This window comes from Armigeres subalbatus, chromosome 1 (genome assembly GCF_024139115.2).
Source record: "Armigeres subalbatus isolate Guangzhou_Male chromosome 1, GZ_Asu_2, whole genome shotgun sequence".
NCBI classification, from domain to species: Eukaryota; Metazoa; Arthropoda; class Insecta; order Diptera; family Culicidae; genus Armigeres; species Armigeres subalbatus.
Window position 1 is genome coordinate 202,760,043 of NC_085139.1, and position 24,893 is coordinate 202,784,935.

General features: G+C 42.8%; 2 protein-coding genes across 2 annotated transcripts; both read left to right on the forward strand.

The window, feature by feature from the left end:
• Positions 1-21,539: 21,539 nt before the first annotated feature.
• On the forward strand, positions 21,540-23,625 carry LOC134206917 (uncharacterized). Its single transcript, XM_062682661.1, has 2 exons — positions 21,540-21,791; positions 22,876-23,625. Exons 1-2 carry the CDS (start codon positions 21,540-21,542, stop codon positions 23,623-23,625), a joined length of 1,002 nt encoding a protein of 333 aa, XP_062538645.1.
• Positions 23,626-23,628: 3 nt separating this feature from the next.
• LOC134206919 (uncharacterized) lies at positions 23,629-24,444 on the forward strand. The gene has a single exon (XM_062682662.1). It carries the CDS (start codon positions 23,629-23,631, stop codon positions 24,442-24,444), a length of 816 nt encoding a protein of 271 aa, XP_062538646.1.
• The last annotated feature ends 449 nt before the right edge of the window (positions 24,445-24,893 follow it).

The following is a 24,893-nucleotide window of genomic DNA, read 5'->3' on the forward strand; positions in this document are numbered from 1 at the left end:
AGGCTGCCATAACAGCCCGCGGTTTGGTTCACGATCAATCTACATCTATGATTACGATGAGGAACAGTAACGGTGATATAATACATCCTTGCCTCACACCAGCTACGACCCGAATAGGGTTGGACGGGACTCCATTGTGCAGCACTCTACACGAAAAGGCCTCGTACTGTGCTTCGATGAGGCTGATGATTTTCTCAGGAACCCTTGCGTCTCAGGGCGCCCACATATTCTAGTGATTGAGACGGTCGAAAGCTTTTCGTAGTTTGTTTGTTTATTATTGTCCAGTAGTGTAAGATATAAATCTTTTTAAAATTACTACCTCCGATTTTGAAAAGATACAAAAGCTGTCTAAAATTATTGTCATTAACTAGTCTACTACTTATTAAATAAATTTAATTAGGACGGTTCCAAAAATTGATGCAGCCACTCTTGAAACTTGCTTCCGACGAAGAACGTTTTACATCGGGCGGTAACGAATTCCAGTTTACCACACCTCTAACGAACAGCGAACTAGCGTAGCATAACGTATTGTTAGCTGGAACTACAAGATTCTGCAAACGTCGACCTCGGGACTGAATAAGTCTCCTATACAGTATCGTAGGAGTTTGAGTTATTGCCAGGTTTCTCAGAAAAATGCAGGAGCGATGCGCATAGAAGTATTGTATAGGGCATCCAATAAGGTTACGTTGCAGGTGACTCACATGATCGTAACGGTTTAATCCATAGACGTAGCGTACACAGCAGTTAAGCGCCACTCGAAGTCGATCTAAAGAGTTTGCATTAGGATGGACATGTAATATATCGCCGAACATGAAATGCGGCAGGATCAGGGATTTGAAGAGCTTCATCTTGATAGACGACGATGCATCGGAGGTACAGCAGTAAAGCGAGCGCAGGCTGGCATAGATCTTGCCACATTGCTGAGTAATCAGTCCATCCCACTGCAGATCACTTTGAAAAACGAATCCGAGGTTGTTTGCTTTATCTGACCAATCGATGATCTGACCATCCATTACTATTCCAGGAGTGGGTGGGGTAAATCCATCAGCAGTACGACGTCGGCTTGTGACGAACAAAGCTTTACTCTTAGCTTAGCAGTCTGACACATGTCCAAGGTCCTCATTCACCATTCTGACAAGTTCTCGTGCGCAAGGGCCAAGCCGAGTAATGTAAAGCTCAACATCATCAGCAAAAATTTGAATTGAGCAATACTTAAGTACCGTTGGTAGATCGTTGATGTGACAGCTGAAGAGTAGTGGACCAAGAACTGAGCCTTGCGGTACACCAGACGGCACCTCAACGCTGCTAGAGCAACAATCGCCGCAGAAAACAGTTTGTTTTCTGTCATACAGATATGACCCAATAAGGTTCACGGCATCAGGGGAGAAGTTGAACTGAGTTTGAAGTTTATCCAATAGCTTGTTGTGAGGGATGGTATCAAAAGCCTTGGAGAAGTCCAGTAGCAGCAGTATACCAGAGCCTCTTTTATCGACGATGGTTCCCAAGTCGTCGTACACTCGAAGAATTGCGGTTTTGATACTTTGCCCGCGGCGAAATCCGGCTTGGAAATCTGACAAAAGCTTGTTGTCTTCGATGTAATGTGTCATTTGTTGTTTAAGAAGCTTCTCAATAACCTTCGACACAGCGCAAAGTATACTAATTGGACGAAGATTGGTGATGCAGTTCAGAAACGGTTTTTTCCTCAGTGGCAGAACCTTCTGCATGCTTCCAGCTATCCGGGAATGTAGACGTCTGATTAAGTTGAACAAATGCGCTATTTGTTGGACAACCAGCGGAAGAATGATCTTAACGAATATTATTGGTAACTCGTCAAGCCCCGTTACATTTGATTTTATATCACAAATAGCGTTGACAACTTCCCAACCTTGCACAGGCCGAAAAGAAAAGCTGTATGGTGAGGGTGGCGATGGCAGCACGGGTCTTGTCCCACGTGAATTCGTGAAATTCTCTACAAATGTACGATTTACCTCATCCGGATGGAATCCACACGGCTGCGATACTTTATCCTTGCCGACACCAAGGCTCTTTATCCGTTGCCAGAGAGTTCTAGGCGGAGTTCTGCTGTCTAGAAAGCGGTTCAGGTACTGTTGCTTGGCTTGAGCAATTTTTGCATTAGAACGATTCCTCATTCTCTTGTACCGCTGTCGTTTCTCATCTTTCAAGTGTGCTGAAAACCAGAAGCTGTTCCGACGACGCCTGCTACGCACACGAAGGGGGATACACGTGTCATGCACCGTTTTTACGTGATCATTGAAGAAATCTACGGCGTCATTTGCATTCGCAATATTGTAGAACAGATTCCAGGGAACAGAGATAATAGCATTTTCCAAAGCGTGTGGATCAAAATTGACGTAATCACGATATGTGTATCGACTTGACACACGTGAGATATTGAAGTCAACTGACGCAAAAATTAGATCGTGTTGTGATAACCCTGGAAAACTGACCTGTCCGAACCGCAAAATACCTTCTCTATTGTTGGTTAGAAGGAGATCAAGTTGTGAGGACCCTCCACAGTGGAAGAATGTTGGTTCTTCACTCACGGACGTTAACGAATGACTGGAAAGCATCGATTCGAACCGTGTACGTTTCAGGCTAGGACGAAGCATATCAGTGTTGAAATCCCCTACCAGGAAAATGTTTTCGTAGCGAACAGCAAACTCGGCTAATTTTTCTACCAGGAAGGATGAGCAATCGTTTTCCGGAGGATTGTATATGGTCATTAGTAGAACCCGGTGTCCATCTACACGAAACTCCAACGCTAAGCATTCAGTTTTATCTGTTGATTCTGCCGTCAACACCGTACCAAAGACCTTGGAGCAGGTCAGATTCTCTTTGAAGTAAACAGCAATGCCTCCACCGCGCCTATACACTCTGTCATTTCGTACAACAGAGTACCCAGATATACCGATACTACGATCACTGATCTTCGGAGTTAACCAAGATTCGGTGAAGCATGCTACCGAAACTTTGGAGTCGAGCAACGCAAGGCGAACTTCTTCAAGCTTACTTAATTTACGTGCGCAAAGGCTCTGAGCGTTACCGTGGCATACGTTCAGCTTTCCAGAAAGCAGAACGGCATTCAGCACAGCTCCGGGAATATTTGAAGAGGTGTGGTTGTGTGACGGAAGCATCAAGTGTAGTAAAGGAAACAGTTTCTAGAGGGCTGCATTGTTACGGAGGAAAATAGGACAAATTTCTCTGACATACAATATTCAATTTACAATTACACAATAATAAATAGAAACAATACTACACAACGTACTTCGAAAATGAACGACAAATACATAATTACGAAAGTTTTTCCAGATCTCCTTCATACTGTATCACTTGAGGTGGTGCGCCAGCAGTAGCCTTTACATAAACGATTCCTTGTTTGGTGTAAACTGATGCCAACTTGCCTGTCTTTTTCATGTGCAATGCTGCAGCTTTCAGTTTCCGTGCTTCGAATGTCATACTTCCGTATACACGACGGTCAGAGTCCAGTCCATTGTGGTTCAGCTTCAGATCCCGTCGCCGCAGGTAAGCGCTGTAAAACTCGTCTCGAGCTGCCTTTAATGGAAATTCCGAAGTCATTCGTCTAACTGCCACCATCTGGCTAGCCATGTCTTCCACTGCCAAATGTTTCGCGATAGCCTTCAGTGTGGAGTTTAGGTTCTCGCCAGGTGTAAAGGGAATGCCACTGATGACCAACTCGTTACGTTTCTCCAGGGAGCCGATCATGTTGTATACAGAATCCACTCTCTTGTTCAAAGTCTGCAAAGCGGCATCGTGTTGATGAAACTTCGCGGTACATTCGTTCTTTACTAACTGAATTTCGCTTTTTAATTCGATTTTAACAGCATCGATTTTTTCGTGTACACCCTTGACTTCACTACGCACTGTATCAATGAGCTTCCAAGTTTCCGAAAACTGTTGCATCATCAATTTCATCATTCCATCAACTGTGGCTGGTTGTTCATTCGTATTCATCGAATCCATATTATCGCCGTCCTGGTCATCGATTCGCTGTCGTTTTATTGTCGATGCAGTGTTGTTGTTGATACACTTAGCAGGAGGAGTGCGTTGTAGGTTTCCCATCGTGTGATTAGAGACGGATAAAAACAGTCTTTGGTCGTTTGTGTGCGTAATCGATGCGATGGGATGCGGAACAGATCAACAAAAACAATGATCAAGTCCATGTCGGATAGCTAGCACTATTTTGCAATTAGTTAAAAACAGCTAAATAGCGATGGTGTCAGCTGTATAACATGTACCACTGTACTACGGTTACTACTGACACTCTGGAACGCGACGGAATAAAAAACGGTTCGGTATTCACGGTGGTAGGTGTATCACTTTCGAAGCCGTTTATTTCGCGACCCTTCGCGTCTGTCGTCGTTGAATTGTGTTCAACGTCAATGAATACCAAGTAAAGGGACTCTTTGAATTTGTTGGCCTGCTCCAGAATGATACGGAGCGTGACAATATGGTCCACACAGGATTTTCCGACACGGAATCCGGCCTGCTGCCACCGGAGAGTCGCATCGATCTTCTCCTGAATCTGGACTAGAATAACGTTGCATAGAACTTTGAGAACGGTACACAGCAACATAATGCCTCGCTAGTTATTGCATACAGTCAGATCACCCTTTTTGAGCACCTTTACTAAGATACCTTGCATCCAGTCATGTCATGGGGTCAGCTTTGAGCATCTCGGCTGATATGCGATCGACCCCTGGGGCTTTATTCGATTTCATGCTTTGGATGGCTGTTTGAATCTCTAGCAGTGATGGAGCTTCATTATTGACGCGTGTTATACGTCGGATCCTAGGCAGATCATGCCGAGGTGGTGATGGCCTGGATGGCACTTGAAAAAGTTGTTCGAAGTGCTCGAACCAGCGTTTCAGCTGGTCAGTTCGGTCGGTCAATAACAGATCATTCGCGTCTATCAAAGGCATCGTTGCATTCATCTTCGCCCCGCTTAAGCGTCGTGAGATATCGTGGAGGAGGCGAATGTCCCCGGTTGCGGCGGCTCTCTCTCTTTCGTTGGCCAGAGAGTCTGCCCACGCTCGCTTGTCCCGTCGACATGAGCGCTTTACTTCCTTCTCAAGAGCCGCGTATCGTCGACGGGCTAAGACTTTGGCTCCTCTGGTTTTCGATCGTTCTATCGCGGCTTTGGCTTCTCTTTGCTCCTCTATCTTCCTCCAGTCCTCATCGGTGATCCATTGTTTTCTCTGGGTGCGCAGTGCCCAGATTGTGCTCGCTGGTGGCGATGAAGGCATTCTTGATGGCGGTCCATTGGTCTTCCACGCTGCCACCTTCCGGCATATCTGCAGCACGCGTCTCTAGTTCTTCAACGAAGGACCGTTTCACCGTGGCATCTTCCAGTCGGCGTGTGTTGAATCGACGTCCAACGCCCACGCCGCCAGTAGGATAAAAAATTCTGCATCAACTCTGTCGATACTGGTGCTGGGCTGGGACCACTCTCCGACAGGCGACTGCAGAAGGCTCGGCAGCAGAATCACAAGAACGCGTCGGAAGGAGACGTTTCAAAAATGTATTCGCATGAAAGGCGTCAGTAGGGGTCTCTCTGGGGTCTCCAGCAGCCTTGCGAGCAGAGGCGTAGGATTGCCAATCCGGAGATGGCGAGTTCGATTCACGTTCCGGTTCGGGATGTTTTCGGGTAGGAAACATTCTCGGCTCCCTGGGCATAGTGTATCCTTTGTACTTGCCACACAAGATACATACTCATGCAATGGCGGGCATAGAAAAGCTTTCAATTAATCACTGAAGAAATGCTAATAGAATACTAAGTTGAAAAGCATGCCAAGTTCCCTTTGGAATGTAGTTGTAGAGCCATGGAAGAAGATGAAGAAGAAGAAGCGTCGGTAGCAGCCAAGTGAAATTTTATCTTAAGACTTTGATTTTGGTTTTGTCGCTCTCATTTCCAAAAGCAATTCAGCGGAAATGGCAAGATTTGACAGATAATATATGGGTTGTCTGTCAAATGCTTCAGTTTCCGTTGCTGTTCCACTGTGTTACATAGGATGCTTCAGTAATTGGAAACGCATATTTTTGAAAATAAATCCATTCATTTCCAAGACCATCATTCTACACAAAATAAAATTGATTCGAGAAGAAATTTCTGCAAAGTACAAAACACAATCGCTTGGAGACGGCAGAAAGATCAACGATGGTCTTACGTTGTCCAACGCCTACCTTGCGACCGTATCTTATACACAACACTCTGGTTTTTTGCTCTGTGTAGAAATCAAAAATAGGAGGTAACATTAGGCAACAATGATGGATCCTGTTGATTCAATCTTCTTTTGAAATATAAATTATGCGCTTTCGAAGGTAAGTGAAATAATGTACAGATTTGGTGTAAGCGAATAAATAGTGGTTGAACGTGCTTAGTTCCCCCACTTACATTCATACGTATAGGCATGGTCTAAGGACACCCAGAAGGAATAATAAACCCCGAAGCCACTGTAAATACACCCAAAAATTCATTGAATCTCATCTGATCAATTCGCAAAGGTAGCATTTTTTACAATTTTATAATAAATGTTCCATCTGACATCAAACATTCCAACCGCTACGAACCCAGCCCACCGAACCACCGGGACGAACATCTCTGTTTGTAAGCAACGGAGCACGCCTCGACAACGACGCGACGGCTGCTTCGTTGCCACATTGAACGAGTGACTAAACTAAATTGTGTGAAAGAGAACTTAATCAAAAGGCAGAGCCATAACGATGAGAAATCACAGTCAAACAGGCAAGCGATAATTTACTCCGCAAGGATCAATGATTCTCAAACTTATAATTTCCATAATTCAGTGTCAAGCTACATTTAAAATTTGTTTGTGTGGCTGTGACAATCCGAAAATTTAAAACAAAAAAGATGTCAACAATTAATTAAAAACTAATTAAAATGTACTTCAATTTCTTCAGTTTTTTTATCTACAACACTGCACCAACCGAAAGCAAAATATTGAACAAAATGTTCTTGTGGAACCCAAAATATTAAATATAAATTTAAATTAAATTAAAAAATGGAGGGTTTGTATATCATTTTCAAATTTAAATTAATTGTGATGATTATCCAAAGAGTCGCAGAGTGCAGACGCGACTCGCCGATCGTTATTGTTTGAGACACACTTCCGTACATCGTTTCCGATTCTTTTGCAACGTATTGCCGCGGTGAGCTGGAGTTTGTCTTCCACCCCGGTAAGATTACGGATGAAGAATGTCCTTTCCGTCGCTGTTACCTTGCCAGCTCTATCGTGTTGCCTTGCAGCAACCGCTGAATGGAAGCGGCGACGCGTCGTCGTCGTCTAAAGCACCAGAAACTAACGGTCGCACTTTCTACTACTTTTGCAACGTTCGTTCATTTTTTTTCGGTTGGTGAGTCAACTCATTTGAGTGCCGGGCGAAATCGGTGATAAATTTCACCTGACAGAGAATTCGGCAGTTAGGGTAAGTGCTAAATTGTCATGATTTATTTGGAGCCGCGCCAAGGGAGCAGATGTGAAATCATTCGAATGTGAGCAATTCTGACTAAGGCAAGGTAGATATTCAATAAGACTAGTTGATAAATCGTTCATGCAAGTCATAGACTACCTATGCACACTCCGAGTGTACCAACTCTCGTAGACTACAAATTGAGGCAATATCTCATTCACACAAAGGCCATATGTGGAATCTCGTGGAAAACCTTATTTGTTGTACGATCAGCATATTATATGTACTAAGAAAAATGAAACATTACGACTTGCCATACCTATTGATTTAACTGGATTTCTGATTCTATTTGGCTAGTAGTTTCTAGGAAATTCATACCACGGAAGGTTTGAGAATCATCAACATAATTTTGTTTGTCCTCGCTGGCCATCTACAAGCCATGTTCATCGGTACACGCACAAATTGGCCTTCCTCTGTGAATCCTGTGCTATACCTCCTTTTATGCACTAAAGTTACTACTGCCATATCATAAACATCATTTACGACGGGATATAGTAGATAAACAGAGTTGTATCCGGTTGCCCTTTGGCTACATCCAAATGACAAACATATATCCTCGTCATCGTTCACCATCGGAGTGGAGTTTCGGAATTCGATTGCGGATGGATTCGAGCTCCGGTAGCTTTTGTCAACATTTGAAGATTATTGGGAAAGCCGAAGCAACTACACACCGACAGAGCCGCCGGGAAGGATGGGTTGGTTTGGTTGCTGTAAACAAACATATGGGCTCATCCTACTTCTTTGAAATTTCGATATTGAGAACTTGTTCCAGACATGTGCTTTCAAGTTTGTTGAACTTTGGTCTTGAGCAGATAGTACAGGGAATAAAATATTTACACAATGAACGACTGAAGGCGAATCGAACTTGTAATCTCCAGACGGCTTCGGCCACCAGAAAGTTTTCTTTAGAAGATGTACCGTGAAGAATCTACAATAGCAAATATATTATATTAACAATATGGTTCACCTCAAGCTTTTTCATACTACGAAATGGCGAAACATTTGCCGGTGATCACACCATCATATAGCGATCTAAACATGTTGTTTTCTTGCCATCTTTCTGTCATGCAGTTGAAAATATGACTTTCGACAGTGCACGGATGTCCATACATTGCTGAATAAATCGTCCATCAGATGATCGACTTTCTTCATCTATGTGTCTTCTATTTCAATAAAAATGAGCTTTAATTCCCTTTCTGACTATTTAACTCCAGAACGGGTTGACCTATTTGCAAAAAATCCTCCCGAATCGATTCGTCTGTGGATCCGTAAGGTAATTATATACAAAAAGCTGGTGAATTTGACGCCGCCGCCGCCGAGGAATTTCCGCGAAGATTTTTGGAGGAATTTGTGAAAGAGTTACTGGAGAAATATTCGAAAGAATTCCTAAAGAAATTTGAGGAGAATGAATTTCTAGAAGAATTTATTTGTGGTCTACTTTCCGGGAGAATTCTTGGAGGATTTCTCGGCCTGGAAGAACTTCTAGGAGGAATTCAAGGAGGAACTTTCAAAAGAACTTCCGTAAGAATTCCCGGAGAAACTTCCGGAGGAACTCCTGGAGGAACTTCCGGAAGAATTCCCGGAGGAACTTCCGGAAGAATTCCCGGAGGAACTTCCGGAAGAATTCCCGGAGGAACTTCCGGAGGAACTTCCGGAGGAATTCCCGGAGGAACTTCCGGAGGAATTCCCGGAGGAACTTCCGGAGGAATTCCCGGAGGAACTTCCGGAGGAATTCCCGGAGGAACTTCCGGAGGAATTCCCGGAGGAACTTCCGGAGGAATTCCCGGAGGAACTTCCGGAGGAATTCCCGGAGGAACTTCCGGAGGAATTCGGAGGAACTTCCGGAGGAATTCCCGGAGGAACTTCGGAGGAATTCGGAGGAACTTCCGGAGGAATTCCCGGAGGAACTTCCGGAGGAATTCCCGGAGGAATTCGGAGGAACTTCCGGAGGAATTCACGGAGGAACTACCGGAGGAATTCCCGGAGGAACTTCGGAGGAATTCCGGAGGAACTTCCGGAGGAATTCGGAGGAACTTCCGGAGGAATTCCGGAGGAACTTCCGGAGGAATTCCCGGAGGAACTTCCGGAGGAATTCCCGGAGGAGGAACTTCCGGAGGATTTCCTGGAAAAATTAAATGCAGAAGGAACTTCCGGAGGAATTCCTGGAGGAATTTCGGAGGAATTCCCGGAGGAACTTCGGAGGAATTCGGAGGAACTTCGGAGGAATTCGGAGGAACTTCCGGAGGAATTCGGAGGAACTTCCGGAGGAATTCCCGGAGGAACTTCCGGAGGAATTCCCGGAGGAACTTCCGGAGGAATTCCCGGAGGAACTTCCGGAGGAATTCCCGGAGGAACTTCCGGAGGAATTCGGAGGAACTTCCGGAGGAGTTCCGGAGGAACTTCCGGAGGAATTTCGGAGGAACTTCCGGAGGAATTCCGGATGAACTTCGGAGGAATTCTGGGGATTTCCGGAGGAATTCCTGGGGATTTCGGAGGAATTCAGGGGAGCTTCGGAAGAATTCTGGGGAACTTCCGGAGGAATTCCGGAGGAACTTCCGGAGGAATTCCCGGAGGAACTTCCGGAGAAATTCCCGGAGGAACTTCCGGAGGAATTCCTGGAAGAGCTTCCGAGGGAATTCCCGGAGGAACTTTAAGAGGAATTCCTGGAGGAACTTGTCAATAGACGAGTTTGTACAATCCCATTGAATTTCACCACTTAATTGTATCTTGACAGATATGTACTTCGACCTCAACGGTAAGGCCGTCTTCAGTGTCTCGTACTTGACTCGACTAGTCGACAAGTGAAGACATTCCACTAAAAAGCTCAAAATAAAATCTCGGAGGAACTTCTGGAGGAATTCTCGGAGGAATTCCCGGAAAACTTCCGGAGGAATTCCCGGAGAAATTTCTGGAGGAATTTCCGGAGGAGCTTCCGGAGGTAACCCCGGAAAAATTTCGAGCGAATACTTGGAGGAGCTTCCGGAGGAACTGCCGGAGAAATTCACGGAGGAATTTGTAGAAGAATATCGGAGATTTTTTTTTCAATGCATGAACAAGTTCATGCCGACCCACGCCGCCGCTGGCTGAAAATTATTTATCATGCCGCCTTCAATGCATTTCAGGTCTATTATGGACTCGGAAACTGGTGAACCGATCGGCGCGAGAATTAGTATGCAGAGGTTTTTAAGGCCGAGGAAGATTCTCAAGATGGTTCGAGACCCGTCCCTCCTTTGGAGAGGGGGCTCCCATGCAAATGAATCAGCAAGTTCTTTATATCTCTAGAGTTAATCAAGCAAATGGAAACAAAGCTGGCATGTGGAAGTTTTGGAAGGGAAGATATGTTTCGGCAAGCCACGTGCTGAAACCTGAAAACAACGTGCAACTCATGCCGAAAAAATCATCTTTTGCAACTTTTTCATCAAACATTTTGGGTTGAGTGAGGTAATATTTTGGTATTAAATGAGTTGTTAGATCAAACCGCTTTGTCCATATATTAACTTTTAAAAGTTGGCGGCCCTAAATGAAGTGCTCTGCGGTGTTTCGATAGTGCGTTTGGAATCACACACCACCAAAAATCCCCACATTTTCGTTGGCAAAAATCGACAGATTTAAACCTTCTCCTATTTGGGTAGTTTGTTGTTTAAAAATCAACGTCGCCCCAATTTAATTTATTTCAGAATCTTATTTCATACCAAGTGCACTGCATTCATTTGGATATATACGAAGTGCAACCCACTTTTCGAAGCTAATTTCCAGAAAATATACAAACCAATTACAATAAAAAACGAACACAAAATCAACTGAAAACATTTACTGATAGCTTCGCGGAACGATGATCAAACGAGTTTAGGAATATCCATCAAAATGTCACGTAAAAATTGATTTTCAACTCCGCTCTACTCTTTTGTCAGCCATTTTGATATTATAATTCCTGTTTGTATGGATCGCCGCTCGTAGCTTCCATCCTTCCCCCATAGGAACGCACCGCACTTTATGGCAGTCCCATTTATGGGCAATCAATCATTAATACTTTCACGGTGCACAAGCGGAACTCCAACTGAAACTGAAAGAACGAAAGAACACGCATAGGCATCGACTGCGAAACTCCCATCGCCGACGCACCATAACTCCCCGCGAGGGCATTTAATTTCCGAACGGTGGTAATTTTTCCGCTTGTTTTCACTTTGGTGGTTGTTTTTTCAATCATTGCTCGTGTTTTACTCCCGTCGCCATCGACTCAATGGTTGGTGTTACCCTGCGCCGGGGTAGGTTAATATGCCGAGCCAAGTCGGCTGACTGAAAGCAACTTGCTCCAGAGCTGTTGCTTTTGCGGCCATGAAGCACGACGCTGCTGCCCTGCAGGTCGAGAGAGGCTGTGACAGACGTATAACACTTTTATCACACATCGACCCAATTAAAATTTAATTATTTATCATTAAATGATAATTATCGCTGTGCAAAATCTGGCAGGGCAGAATTCATCATTCAGTGTATTGTGCTTGTAAAGAGAGTTTTTTGGCAACATTTTGTACCATGAGAAAGGAATGGCGCGGATTCAGTTCGGCGGACGGACGGAGCAGAGAGAGATCATCAACGGCCACCTGCTGCTGCCCGTTTGGTATGTTTGAGGTGACCCACAGGGGACGCAGTATTTTCGGTTTTGCAACAGAGAGATTAATTTCCGATGAATAGGGTAACCAAGTATTTCAAAGAATGTGTCCTTTTCGCATTTATCCTACGGAAGAGAAATTATTTAAGGAATATGAAGTAACGCTCAATTACGATAAGATGTCCGTGATACCGATACCGATAAGATACCGTGATATACAATTAACTAGTTTTAATCTTCCTTGGACTTTCTAGGCCATCCAAACAATGCTTGAATTCAGGACCGTCGTCGGGAGTGACAATGGGTCAAATTGGGATAAAAATGGGTCACTGTTTCAACTACTTAGAATACTTGTAAAATAGGTTAAATGTATCTGAGGGCAAGAAAACTAAAATACAAGAGACCTTTTTGGACAATTTTGTTATCCAACCCCAAGACTGTCGGTGAGAGCGATGACCCATTCTCACCACCCAGATGGTGGTACTCAAGTTTTGTATATGTATTTCAGTGTTTTTTTTTATATTTATAATATTATGCTCAATACCAATAAGCCAATATGGCAATACTAATAAAATAGATATAAATGTGATGACAGGGATCCGATTGGGGGTAAGATGCTTCAGACTTGTCCGTGAGGACCGGAACCCGCGTTATATGGCTCCTTATCCTAGGATGGTGAGAATCTGGTCCATCTGCATCACCGAGAATCCCGCAGTTATCTCTCCGGTGGTGCTTAACTTGCTGCTGAAGGATTGAGGTCTAGGTTGGGAATGCCATGTTTTGACCATCCTCGCCAATATTAGCTGCCAAACAGAAAATCCTTGTGGATTGTTCGACCTTTCTTTTTGTTGAGAAAGGATCAGATCGCCTTTCAGTGGTTGATGCGATATTCGGAAATCCAAATAATCGATTGACTCAATTCACTTTTTAAATTTATATCCTTGCTGTGGTAGACATTTTTTTATCGAGAATGTGGCGGCATATCTTGTTTTATGTTTGACGAAGAATGCCAACTGACCGAATAAGATTGGTCAAGTGTTAGTTACTTATATTTGTGCTCTTTCTGAGAAGCAGAATCGTTCCAGGGGCCAGTGGAGCCCTTGATTTTTCGCAAAAATAGTGAGTTGCTAATCAGAGCACATCATCAGCACAACAGGACACATTTTCTGCTAAAACCAATAGATAAAGCCCAACGTTGAATGGTGCTCACCGCCGCCTGGGTTCTAATTCTAGTCCAACCAGGCGTACTGCCGAGTGCCGACCAAAAGTATATCGTCGGCATAGACGAACATGTATACATTTTCAGGCAAGACTACGAAGACCCTATCCATTAGAGTGGGGCGCAGTTGTATGGAAGGTACGTAGCTGGAAGGTCTACAAAAAATGTTATAACGTTTCGAAAATTGATTGTTCAAACCATATGCAAGAAATCAGTGTTTATGCCAGCACTACCGGACAACCTATGGTTATGAGCATGAGCATGAGCATGATTGACCGCCCACGGTTACTACTCCGTTATTGCCAGGCCAGCTGTAATTACACAGAGAACCAACAGATGATGCTTGGGACTAACATTATCTTCAATGTGCAAGAACTGATAACCAAAAATTAAACAATACCAGCGCCGGCCGTGTCCGAATGCAGGTCAATTAAGGAATGGGTAGGAAAATGTTGACGTGATACTCGCTTTGATGGAAGCCGACGAGTCATCTGCACTTTCACGAGAAATCACTGGGATATTGGATACATGGGGTAGGTACCCAAGGAACAATTGAGGTTGTATCAGAGTTTTATAGCGTTCTTCGAAACCTAATCTCAAAACCTTCCACGCAGTCCTCGCAGTTTCCACAACCTCCTGTAGATTTCTATATAACTATGTTACAGCCAGTTGGCCCAGTTTTATTGCAATCATTAAAACCTATTATGCGTTCCAGTTAAAAACCAACGGTTTTATAATATACTTCAAGTCTCACATAAAACATGCAACCTCTTCCAGACTTGGTGGTTTTGAGAACCACTATATAACCATGATACAACCACTTCATGACTATGATACAACAAATAAGCCGATAAATCAACAGTTGTCAACTCTCCGGTTGATTATTTGTTTATTGTTTGTACTCGAATAAAAAATATGTTTTTCTTCCTGCAATACATGGATTACATATCAACATATCAAATAATCAAAGCATTATTCTTAAAACTTATTAGGATGACCAATTTTACCATTTAAAAGGTGAAACATAAATATGCATGATATTTCGATTATGAAATTCATTAAATTCATCAAATTCAAAAATTGCATAAAATATGCCTCTTATAACCATTACTCCTGAACTGGTCATATCTTAGCGTTTCAAACAGCTAGAGGTTTTATCTTGGCCTTTCTCAAGACCATGTTACGACTAGCAAACTTTATCTTGGTCAAACTAAAAGCTTGGTAGTTTTTATATATAATATATTAAAGATATAAGAGAACTACTCCTGGATTTCATCTTATGCCTCCGATGTTCATCCCATTGAAAGCATAGCAATGGAAAGGTATTTGATTTGTGATTTTTTTCAGCAGGAGTATGCATGTTGACAAAAAGAAACGACGAAATTGGTGCGTATTTAGATGAATGTATTTTCAGTAAGTGAGATCGGAACAGTTCCCCTACATAATTCACGACATAGAAAAAACTGCTGTTTTTTTTTCATTTTCGACTGAAAGCGAAATGAAAAGACTTCTGTGGGTCAAACAATTTGTGCTGAATTTGAAATTTGGTTTCTATCCATAATAGTAGTTTAAAGCTTCGTATTCCTATGCAGGTCTTCTTCAGGATTAATGGTTATATGTAGGTTTTATACAGGACTCTACGAAGCTTGGCAGCTTTTATAAGTCTTGATCAAAACCAACATATAACTTAACTGCTGGCTTTATGTCAGTTCCATTTTTTAGCTCTGAGGAGGAACACAGGAGCATTATAAAACCTCAAGAGCTGTGGTTTTATATTGGAATTCAAAACGTAGTTCTCAAGTACTCTTGCGGATCTAATTAAATGACAACTGAATAAAACCAAAATAAAACTTTAAGCATTTCTACATGCCGTAATAAAACCTCTATAAAACTAGCGTAAATCTTCGAAGCATTCCAATTGTTACTTGGGTATTGTAGCAGGGTTCGTTTTGGTAAACGGTATGCCGGGTGTAGCGTGTAGTTTGATCGAGTTTAAGCAAAAACACACACGAACGAACACTAATTAATTGACTTACCGACCGCACAAAGCAGAACAAAATATTCCGATGATCGCGCGATCGTTCTGCGTGTCAGAGGCAACACGAACAGACGTGCACCAAGCTTTTATTTACTAATTAATTTACACACACGCACAAGGCAGAACACAATATTTCGATGATCGCGCGATCGTTCTGCGTTAAAACAATCAGACGCGCACTACACTTTTACTTGTTAATAAAATTACTCACTCGCACAACGCAAACCAAAATATTTTGATCGCAACATCGTTCTGCTTGCTAGAGGTAACACGATCGGACGCGCACTAAACTTTCACTGGCTAATTAATTTACTCGCTTGTACAAAGCTTGTACAAATTTTTTGATGATCGCGTATTCGTTCTGCGTGATCAGACGTGAACTCAATAAAAAAGTTCTTAGGAAATTTCAAAATTAAACAGCGATAACGTAAACTATGTAAAATTTTAAAACAACTAGGGTTTCAAAACGTTTCCTAAATATTTAAAAGTTTTGAGACTTAATAAGTATTAACAAAGTTTTATAGGGTTACATAAGCTCTCATAATCATCATATGAGTTCAAAGGAGTTTAAAAGGCTTTCGCGTAATTTGTTCTTAATTGTTTATTGAGCTTTTGAAGGAGAGTTTATATGGATTTTTAATACTAAATGAGCAAAGCAAATAAATGGAAAATTAAAGTACCCTATTTTGGGGCAAGACATTTTTTATCAACATATACATTTTATGCAGAAATTATACCTTAGTTAGAAGAATGAAATAGTTCTTCATTGTCACTTGATTTAGTAGTCAAATTTCAATTTGATAGAAAATGGAAAGTTTAAATATTTTTTATCCATGTTGCTTTATTATAAATTGACTTGATAAATTTATTAGATTAGATATTTTATTATGAATTTTTTAAATGGGGCAAGATGGGTCAGCACATAATGGATGGCATGGAATGTATTACAAATATGTTTCGCTGCTGATTCAATCATTTTGAGACAAGAACTATGGTATAAATTTCAGATTTTTTTATGTCATGTCTATTCGTCAACAGCTCAAAAAATCAGACTTTCAATTAATAACATCATTTGTAATAAACCTATAAATCTGTGTGTTATTCATTGTTGTGAATAAGAGCAACATTGATTATAGAATTCAAAGGGGACCTATAATTGTGATCCGCTATTTGATCCATCTTACCCGGCTATTTTGAATTGACAGAAACATCTTTTTCTGATGATTCGAAATGGAAGGCAAATCTCGATTTTCGTTATCTCATATGGCCGGAGTTCCGCCAAATCGTACAAAACGACAAATAACCAGTTCAATCAAAGTTAATTGCCTATTTCCGGGGATTAAACCACCCGACTTGGACGTTAATTTACAATGTTATGAAAACTCATATGTGGATATGTACGTTATGTGGAAGATATTGATTTGGAAAATGTATTGGAGGTAACCACTTTCCCTTCGATGGGACTCGAACCCATGACCCTACAGTACGCTAGACTGGTGCTTTAACCAACTAAGCTACGAAGGACCTCCTTCGGCCTTCGCAACCTAGCGGCTACTGAACGAGCTCGAGATTCCCAAATTGGACGCATAGTCAAATCACTCGCAATCCATTTCTCAAGCCAACATATCCACATATGAGTTTTCATAACATTGTAAATTAACGTCCAAGTCGGGTGGTTTAATCCCCGGAAATAGGCAATTAACTTTGATTGAACTGAACCTAAGTTGCGTGCTCTTGCCTACGCAATGCATTCGGGTCTGAGCTTGACGACCGACTGGCAAATAGCTTACACAACCTCACTTGATCAGTACCGTTGCTGATGAAGAATGTGTACAGCCGCCAGACATTCTAAATACTCACGCTCCTCTGATGTGGACATGTACCATGGACATGGACATGTAAGGTATTGACTTCCACATAACGTACATATCCACATATGAGTTTTCATAACATTGGCAAATAAACGTTTTTCTGCCTAAACTTTCGGTTAGCAGATTTAATTGAGCACCTCATACAAAATGTGAATATTCTTCAACAAATGTACATATAGAATAATATGAAATAATTTCCGTTTTATTTTTGTGAACAAAATATCGCAAGTCTGTCAAAAAGCCGCTTGATGCGGTTTGGCTGAACCCCGACTATATGTCTCCCGATATACAAATTATGAGCTTTTCGGGATTCGCCTGCAGCAGGTGTAATTAGTGGTTGTGTGACGATGATTATGCGTAATCACTAGAGATGGGCAAAACAGCTCATTGCAGTGAGCGGATCTGATCCGTTCAGCTCATTGAAAAGAGTCAGCTCCTTGGATCAGCTCTTCAGTTCTTTAATGCTACATATAGTAAAACATAATTTTTAATATTATTATTTAAATTTTAATTATTGTTCAAAAATTTAAATTTAAAAATTTATGTCATTCATTTATTTATTCATTCATTCATCATTCATCTATTTACCTCACTTTGAAATGTTTAAAATGTTAAGCTATGCTATAGTGAGGTAATAATTTCTATTGAAAAACCGACAATTTTAAACTAATAACATTTATTACGCTTTTCCTGACCGTCTAGTTTTGAAGTCTAGGAGTTCATTTAGAATCATTTCTATACAAAAACTAACTCAACATTATTTTCTATTCATAATTCTAAGTTACATTTTGTTGATAACGTTTCTCAAATCGTTAGTTTGAATAATTCAGTCCCTAGTCTATGATATGTATATGAACCATATCAGGTGTCAGTTTTCTTTTCATACTGGGTGCAGCAAATCAATGCCTTGTTTGCGCGCTTCTAACCATGCGTAGTTGACATTTCCATACAAGCGAGCCCTTTCATCTATATTGCATCCCGAAATGCGAGAGAACTAAAAACAAGAGAGTAAAAAAATACAGAGCACGGTGCTACAAACAAACAGAGTGCACATGTAGCAGTATGCTGGCGGGAAAACCCGTCGCAAGCAAAAGATCCGCTCCGCGCAAGACACAGCTCCCAGTTCGGTTCGTTTGAACCACACGGTTCGCTCGCGACTGATCCGAATCGAGATCCGTGTCGCACGGATCTGAGCTGGTGGCGCAGCTCTCGCTTCCATGTCACAGCAGTTTTGAGCAGGACGACTACCTACATGAGCGGAACTGAGAGTTGTTCGGATCTACGGATCTTCTGCTTGGTACGGTTCGTTTGCTACCGCACTACTAGGTATATTTTGTGAGTCCGTTCGTAGCGCCGAGTATGTGGGTATGGGTTAAGAAATAGACGGCAAGCTACATTATTTTTGCTTGTGTGTTTCTTATTCCTCTCAGCAGCAGAAATGATTTCTGTTGCTTGGCTAGATGGTGCTGTCGCTTGGCTGTCGCTGTCGCTCGAGGTGCAAATAATAAACGATCAGCACGTGCGCGGTACTGGACTGGAATTCTCATACAAGCTCGCTTATGTTGCATACCGCGAGCGTGGTATTTTCGTTTGTGTTGTACAAAATACAACAGCGCGCGTACTCGAGTGCGTACGCTCGAGGGAGTTTCTCTAGGCGCGTGTTTGACAATGATTTCATCAATTTAAAGTGAGCTGCTGAGCTGGGCTTCTTTAAAAAAGATCCATGGCTCATCAGCTCAATGTAAGGAAGCGAATCTTTCAAACAGCTCCTGAGCGGAGTGCCCATCTCTAGTAATCACTGGTAATTGTTACATGTGTTGTCTGTTTGTCTGTGGTATTAGGTTTAGAATGAAAGACTATGTGATAAAACAACATGAAACGAACTCACAAATATGCTCTTTCCATTGTTGAGTCAGTCACTGCTCCATAGGATCCTGAATACCGAGAAAACTTATCGGCACAGCTACTGATGCACTAAGTTCACTTCGGCCACTATTATTCTATTTTTTCTATTTATGATCCGCAAATTAAGCGTGGTAATTTTAATATTGCCTATTTAAATGTACCATTTTAAGATTGAACTAGCCAAAAAAAATCGATTCCGCCGCCCGAATAATCACACGGAACCAAGAAAAACGGAGCAGCAAAAATATGAAGCTGCCATTCTCGCGCACGGTTTTCTTCGATCTCCTACCGGACAACCTATGGTTATCGAAGGGCAAAACTCATCTTCCTTCTTGTCGGCTTTTTTTCTTTGTGAAATAATTTCGGATAGCTCCCATTATGTCTAAAGCCCTAAAAGATTAATTATTTTGAAATAACACTCAGTTAAATTATTGGTCTACGTAGTACGGCAGTGCTGGCAGTATAAACTATTTTATGCATATGGTTTGAACACTCAATGTTCGAAGCGTTATAACTTTTTTCGTGGACGTTCCAGCAACGTGCCTTCTTCAGCAAAGTTTTTCGGCATCCTTTGGGTTATACTTTAACGCAATGTGCCACTTGGTTTACGATGAACTAAAACCTCTAGTAGTAGAAATGCAAAAATATACGTTCTCCCATACTAGTTTCCATACAAACTTCAAACGCGATGCGGAAAGCGAGGAAGCAACCAATCGGTCCCAAATTCTGCACAGTTGTTCAGGACCCAGAATGGTTTCGAAAAACCTTTGATTTGAAAAAATGACCATGACGCCCCACTATCCATGGAAATGAGAAATAACGTCACAGCTAGGACCGACACCAGTCGCTTCGGGGAACTCATCAGATGCGGCGCCGCTAATCAGCACCTGGAAGGTCCGTCCAGTGAGAAAATTTCTTATGAAGGCAAGTGTCGCAGCAGAACAATTCTAGCCGAATATCCTCTATGTTTCATACCACACATATTGTAACCACATTCTAGTTGATAGCTCGTCGTTAATGATATCAAGAGGGCACTAGGCACTCGCACTCTCCAAGCTACCTACCGATGGCAGTAATAATCAATCTCGCGCCCGAAGCAGTCGAGTCTGTGTGATATCGAAAGAATAAAAGACATCCGAAGTCATTCGCTGTTTAATTGAAAAATAAAATGTTTTCTCTGCAGTCCGTCGCGAGTTTTACATTCCCGAATATCCGTGAAAACCCAGTGATAATACAAACATGAATTGGTCCTTCGAAGCGCCGGATGTCGGGAACCCTCGGACCGAAAGTGACCAGTTAAGTGAACACAATCGTGCGAAGAAACCCGCCATCACACGGCAGTGGCTTGGGTTCAGTAGAATCAAATAATAGAGCAACGGTGGAATTGTTTGCATGCTGCTTTGTTGCTGTTGGTCATCGTGGTGAAGGCATTGGAGTGGAGATATCGACAACGACGCAGGCGACGCACGAGAGGATTGGTAGCAGATAGGAATCGGGAAGTACTAGATTTGCATGATATTGATTGATGGTGGACTCTATATGCATGCGGGTCCGTGGTGCGAAGTGCCTCATATTGCGAGTAATAAATAAATGCTAGAATGGCATGAGAGTATTTTCATTCTTCACGGAATCCTTATTGTGGGTGTATATGAGCCTCTGTGTTATCTCTTCGGTTGGTCTTTTCTGTTCGTTGTTCTCCTGGTTGTGGTATTCTGCTTGGTTGGATCCCCTCGCTGCTGTCGCTGGTTGCTGCCCTTCCGCCCTGTCTCAGTCAATCGCAGGATCATACGAACGTCGAGTTGATATTACGCGTTTCGGGTGTACTTAGTGGAGTTGATTTGCAGTTAGTGAACTAATAGTGACTATCAGTGAATATGGCAAACGAACTACGAGACTTGGTGAAACAAGAACGAAATTGTTTAAGAACTTTCGAAGCAGTGAAATGTTTTCTCGAAAAATTTGACTCCGTGAAACAGAGTGCTGAAGTGAGAGTTCGTCTAGAACGACTTGATGTGGCATTTAACGACTTTCTTTCTGTTCGAAGAAAAATTGAGCTGCTTACGGAAGATGCGGATGGTGAAGACAGTGATACGAAAAAGATCTCCAGTGAAACGCGAGAGGCGCAAACGAAGAAGAAAGAAGAAGAAAATGTAGAGAAAGTGATTAATGCCGAGAACCAATATTGCAGTCTGAAAGCTACCCTGATGAGCATACAAACGAGCCAAACATATACGTCATTGAGCATGCAACAGCCAGTATTCCATGGACCAGTTGGCGGTCTATCTCGTGTGAAGCTTCCGAAAATTTGCTTTCCATCTTTCAGTGGCCAACTAAGAGAATGAGTCAGTTTTCGTGACACTGACGGAAATGGACAAATTTACCTACCTGCGGTCATCGCTCAGTGGTGAGGCTCTCCAGGAGATAAATTCCGTACAAATGTCCGACGTTAACTACGTAATTGCTTGGGAGATGTTGGAAAAGCGATATGAAAACAAAAAATTAATAGTAAAGGCTCATCTCGATTCGCTGTTTTCTATCGAACCAATACGTCGGGAAGGATATGAGCCGCTGAGTCGTCTAATTGGTGACTTCGACAAACATCTTCTCATGCTAGATAAGGTAGGTGAAGCTACGGACAATTGGAGCACAATTCTTGTCCATATGGTGTGCTCCCGTTTGGATTCCACTACTCTCCGAAATTGGGAAACACACCACAACTCGAAGGAAGTTCCAAACTACAAGGCTCTTATGAATTTCCTGAGAGAACAATGTTCCGTACTGCAATCCGTAGCACCAACCAAATCAATTGCTGTCCCTGAGAAAAAAAAAACAAAGTTTTCCATTAGCCACGCAGCTGTTCAACAGTCTTCAAGTCAACCATCGTCGATGAAGTGTCCATTCTGCGGAGAAGGTTATCATTCCGCCTTTCGCTGTATTAAGTTCCTGAAGCTGGCGGTTGTCAAGCGCAATGAAGCAGTACGACGATCACGCCTTTGCCTGAACTGCTTGGCGCCAGGGCATCAGGCAAGAGTTTGCAGTAGAGGCTCCTGCCATCATTGTAAGCAGAAGCATCACTCCTTATTGCACTCCTTATTGCACCGCAGCAGACAAGTGAACCTCTTAACAGATCCTCCGTTCAACAAGAGCATTCGAGACCTACAGCAATCCACCAACAGAAAATACAAACATATCCAAATCAAAACTAACCAGCACAAGCTCAAACTACACAACAACCCACACACTCGTTTTCCGTACACTCGCAATCCAATGCACCACCACCCCTCAATCAATCATGCATCAACCAGAACACTGTTGCGCTTCCGACAACTACACAACTCTCCACACAAAACATTCTCCTGTCAACTGCTCTTGTGTGTGTACAAGATTGTCACGGTAACCCACGACTAGCTCGAGCACTGCTAGATTCGTGCTCTCAATTTTGTTTCATGACAACACGCTTCTCAAAGAAACTTCATCTGCAAGGTTCCTCCGAACATCTATCAGTGCAAGGAATCGGTGGATCAGTAGTCATTGCACGGAAGTCAGTCAAAGCGTCAATTTTCCCACGTATTCCGGATATATCATCGTTCCATGAGGAGATGAATTTCTCCGTGCTGTCAGAACTAACGGCTACCTTGCCCTCACGGAGGGTAAACGCAGTCAATTGAAGCTCCTGAAAAACATTACTTTTGCCGATCCACAGTTTCATGAGCCAGGCTGCATTGATCTAATAATTGGTGCAGTGCATTATCTGGATCTGCTAACAGACGGTCGGCAGAAAATTGCAGATGAAGGACCTTCACTGCAAAATACAGTATTCGGGTGGATAGTGTCAGGTCGCATAGTCGATCATGCAGCGACAGTAACACAAGCTGCAACATATTCCTGCACTCATGCGAGCCTGGACGAGCAGTTGGCAAAGTTCTGGGAATTAGAAAACTGTCATACTAGTAGCACTCAGTCCGTTGAGGAGACAGCCTTTGAAGCATTCTTTGATCAAACCACCGTTCGTGATGACCAAGGCAGATTTGTTGTCACATTGCCGAAAAGAGACTACCTCATAAGGCAGCTTGGAGAATCAGAAGGAACGGCAATTAGGAGATTCTTGGGCTTGGAGAGAAGGTTTCAACAGAATTCGGAGCTGAAGGTTTCGTATGCGGATTTCATCAGGGAGTATGTGCAGCTGGGCAACATGGTGCAAGTTCCAGTGTCAACGTCGGAGGACACTACAACCCTACCAGTATGCTATCTTCCTCATCACGCTGTCTTCAAACTAGATAGCACCACAACTAAGCTAAGCGTTGTGTTTGATGCTTCGTGTAAAACTAGCAGTGGAGTATCACTAAACGATGCGTTAATAGTAGGCCCTGTCATACAGGATGATCTTATCTCCATCACGCTTCGATTTCGTCTGTTGAGTGTGGCCATAGTAGCGGACGTGGAAAAAATGTAACGGATGATACAAGTGCAACATCAAGATCGGCGTCTACAGCGCATTATATATCGCGATTCTCCTGATGAACCAATTAAAACGTACGAGTTGACAACTGTCACGTACGGGACAGCATCAGCTCCTTATCTGGCGACAAAGTGTCTCCAGAGCCTAGCAGATGAAGGGGTTTCTTCGTATCCACGCGCATCCAAGGTATTGAAGGAAGACTTTTATGTTGAAGATATGTTGACAGGGGCAAATGACGTCGAAGAAGCGAAGAATCTGGCGTCAGAAATTGTTCAACTAACAGCATCGGGAGGTTTTAATTTGCGCAAATGGAACTCCAACTCTACACAATTGTTGGCTCAACTGCCGGCAGAACTATTGGATAGTCGGGCGACGTTAGAACTAGATTCATCATCTTCTCCAGTTAAGACGTTGGGACTCCAGTGGGAACCACAGTCAGACAGATTTCGATACGATTCTCCACACTGGAGCAATGACACCGTTCCTACTAAACGCATTGTACTTGCCGAAGCCGCTCGTCTTTTTGATCCATTAGGAATAATTGGACCCGTAGTCGTCATAGCTAAGGTTTTCCTACAAGAACTGTGGAAGCAGAATTGCGGATGGGACGATCCGTTACCAGACAGGATGCAGTTGTTTTGGCAGGAGTATAGACTGAATTTGACTGCTCTATCGTCGCTTTCTGTTCCACGGTGGATTGGATACCGGACCGAATCAGCGATGCTGGAAATACACGGGTTTTGCGACGCGTCTGACAAGGCCTATGGAGCCTGCATCTATACACGTTGCACCCTATTGAATGCATATCGGTAGTAGTACGCCTACTCATAGCAAAGTCTCGAGCTGCACCTCTAGAATATCTCAAGCGAAACAAGAAAAGGATATTTACTCCCCGTCTCAAGCTGTCATCAGCATTGCTAGTGTGTCATCCTGAAGAAAAGGTGAAACCCATCATCCGTATTCCCTATAATGCTAGGTTTTGGACGGATTCAACCATCGTTGTACATTGGCTGTCTTCGTTACCATCAAGATGGCAGATATTTGTTGCGAATCGTGTATCTGAAATTCAGCACATTACAAAAGGCTTTTCTTGGAATCACGTTGCTGGTGTAGAAAACCCAGCGGATGTCTTCTCACGTGGGATGACAACTGCTCAATTACAGTACAACACGCTTTGGTTCTGAAGGCCCGCCATGGCTGCGTCGAGACCGCAGCACGTGGCCAGCGGCAGGTCCCGAAGAAGATTTCGATCCTTCTCTACT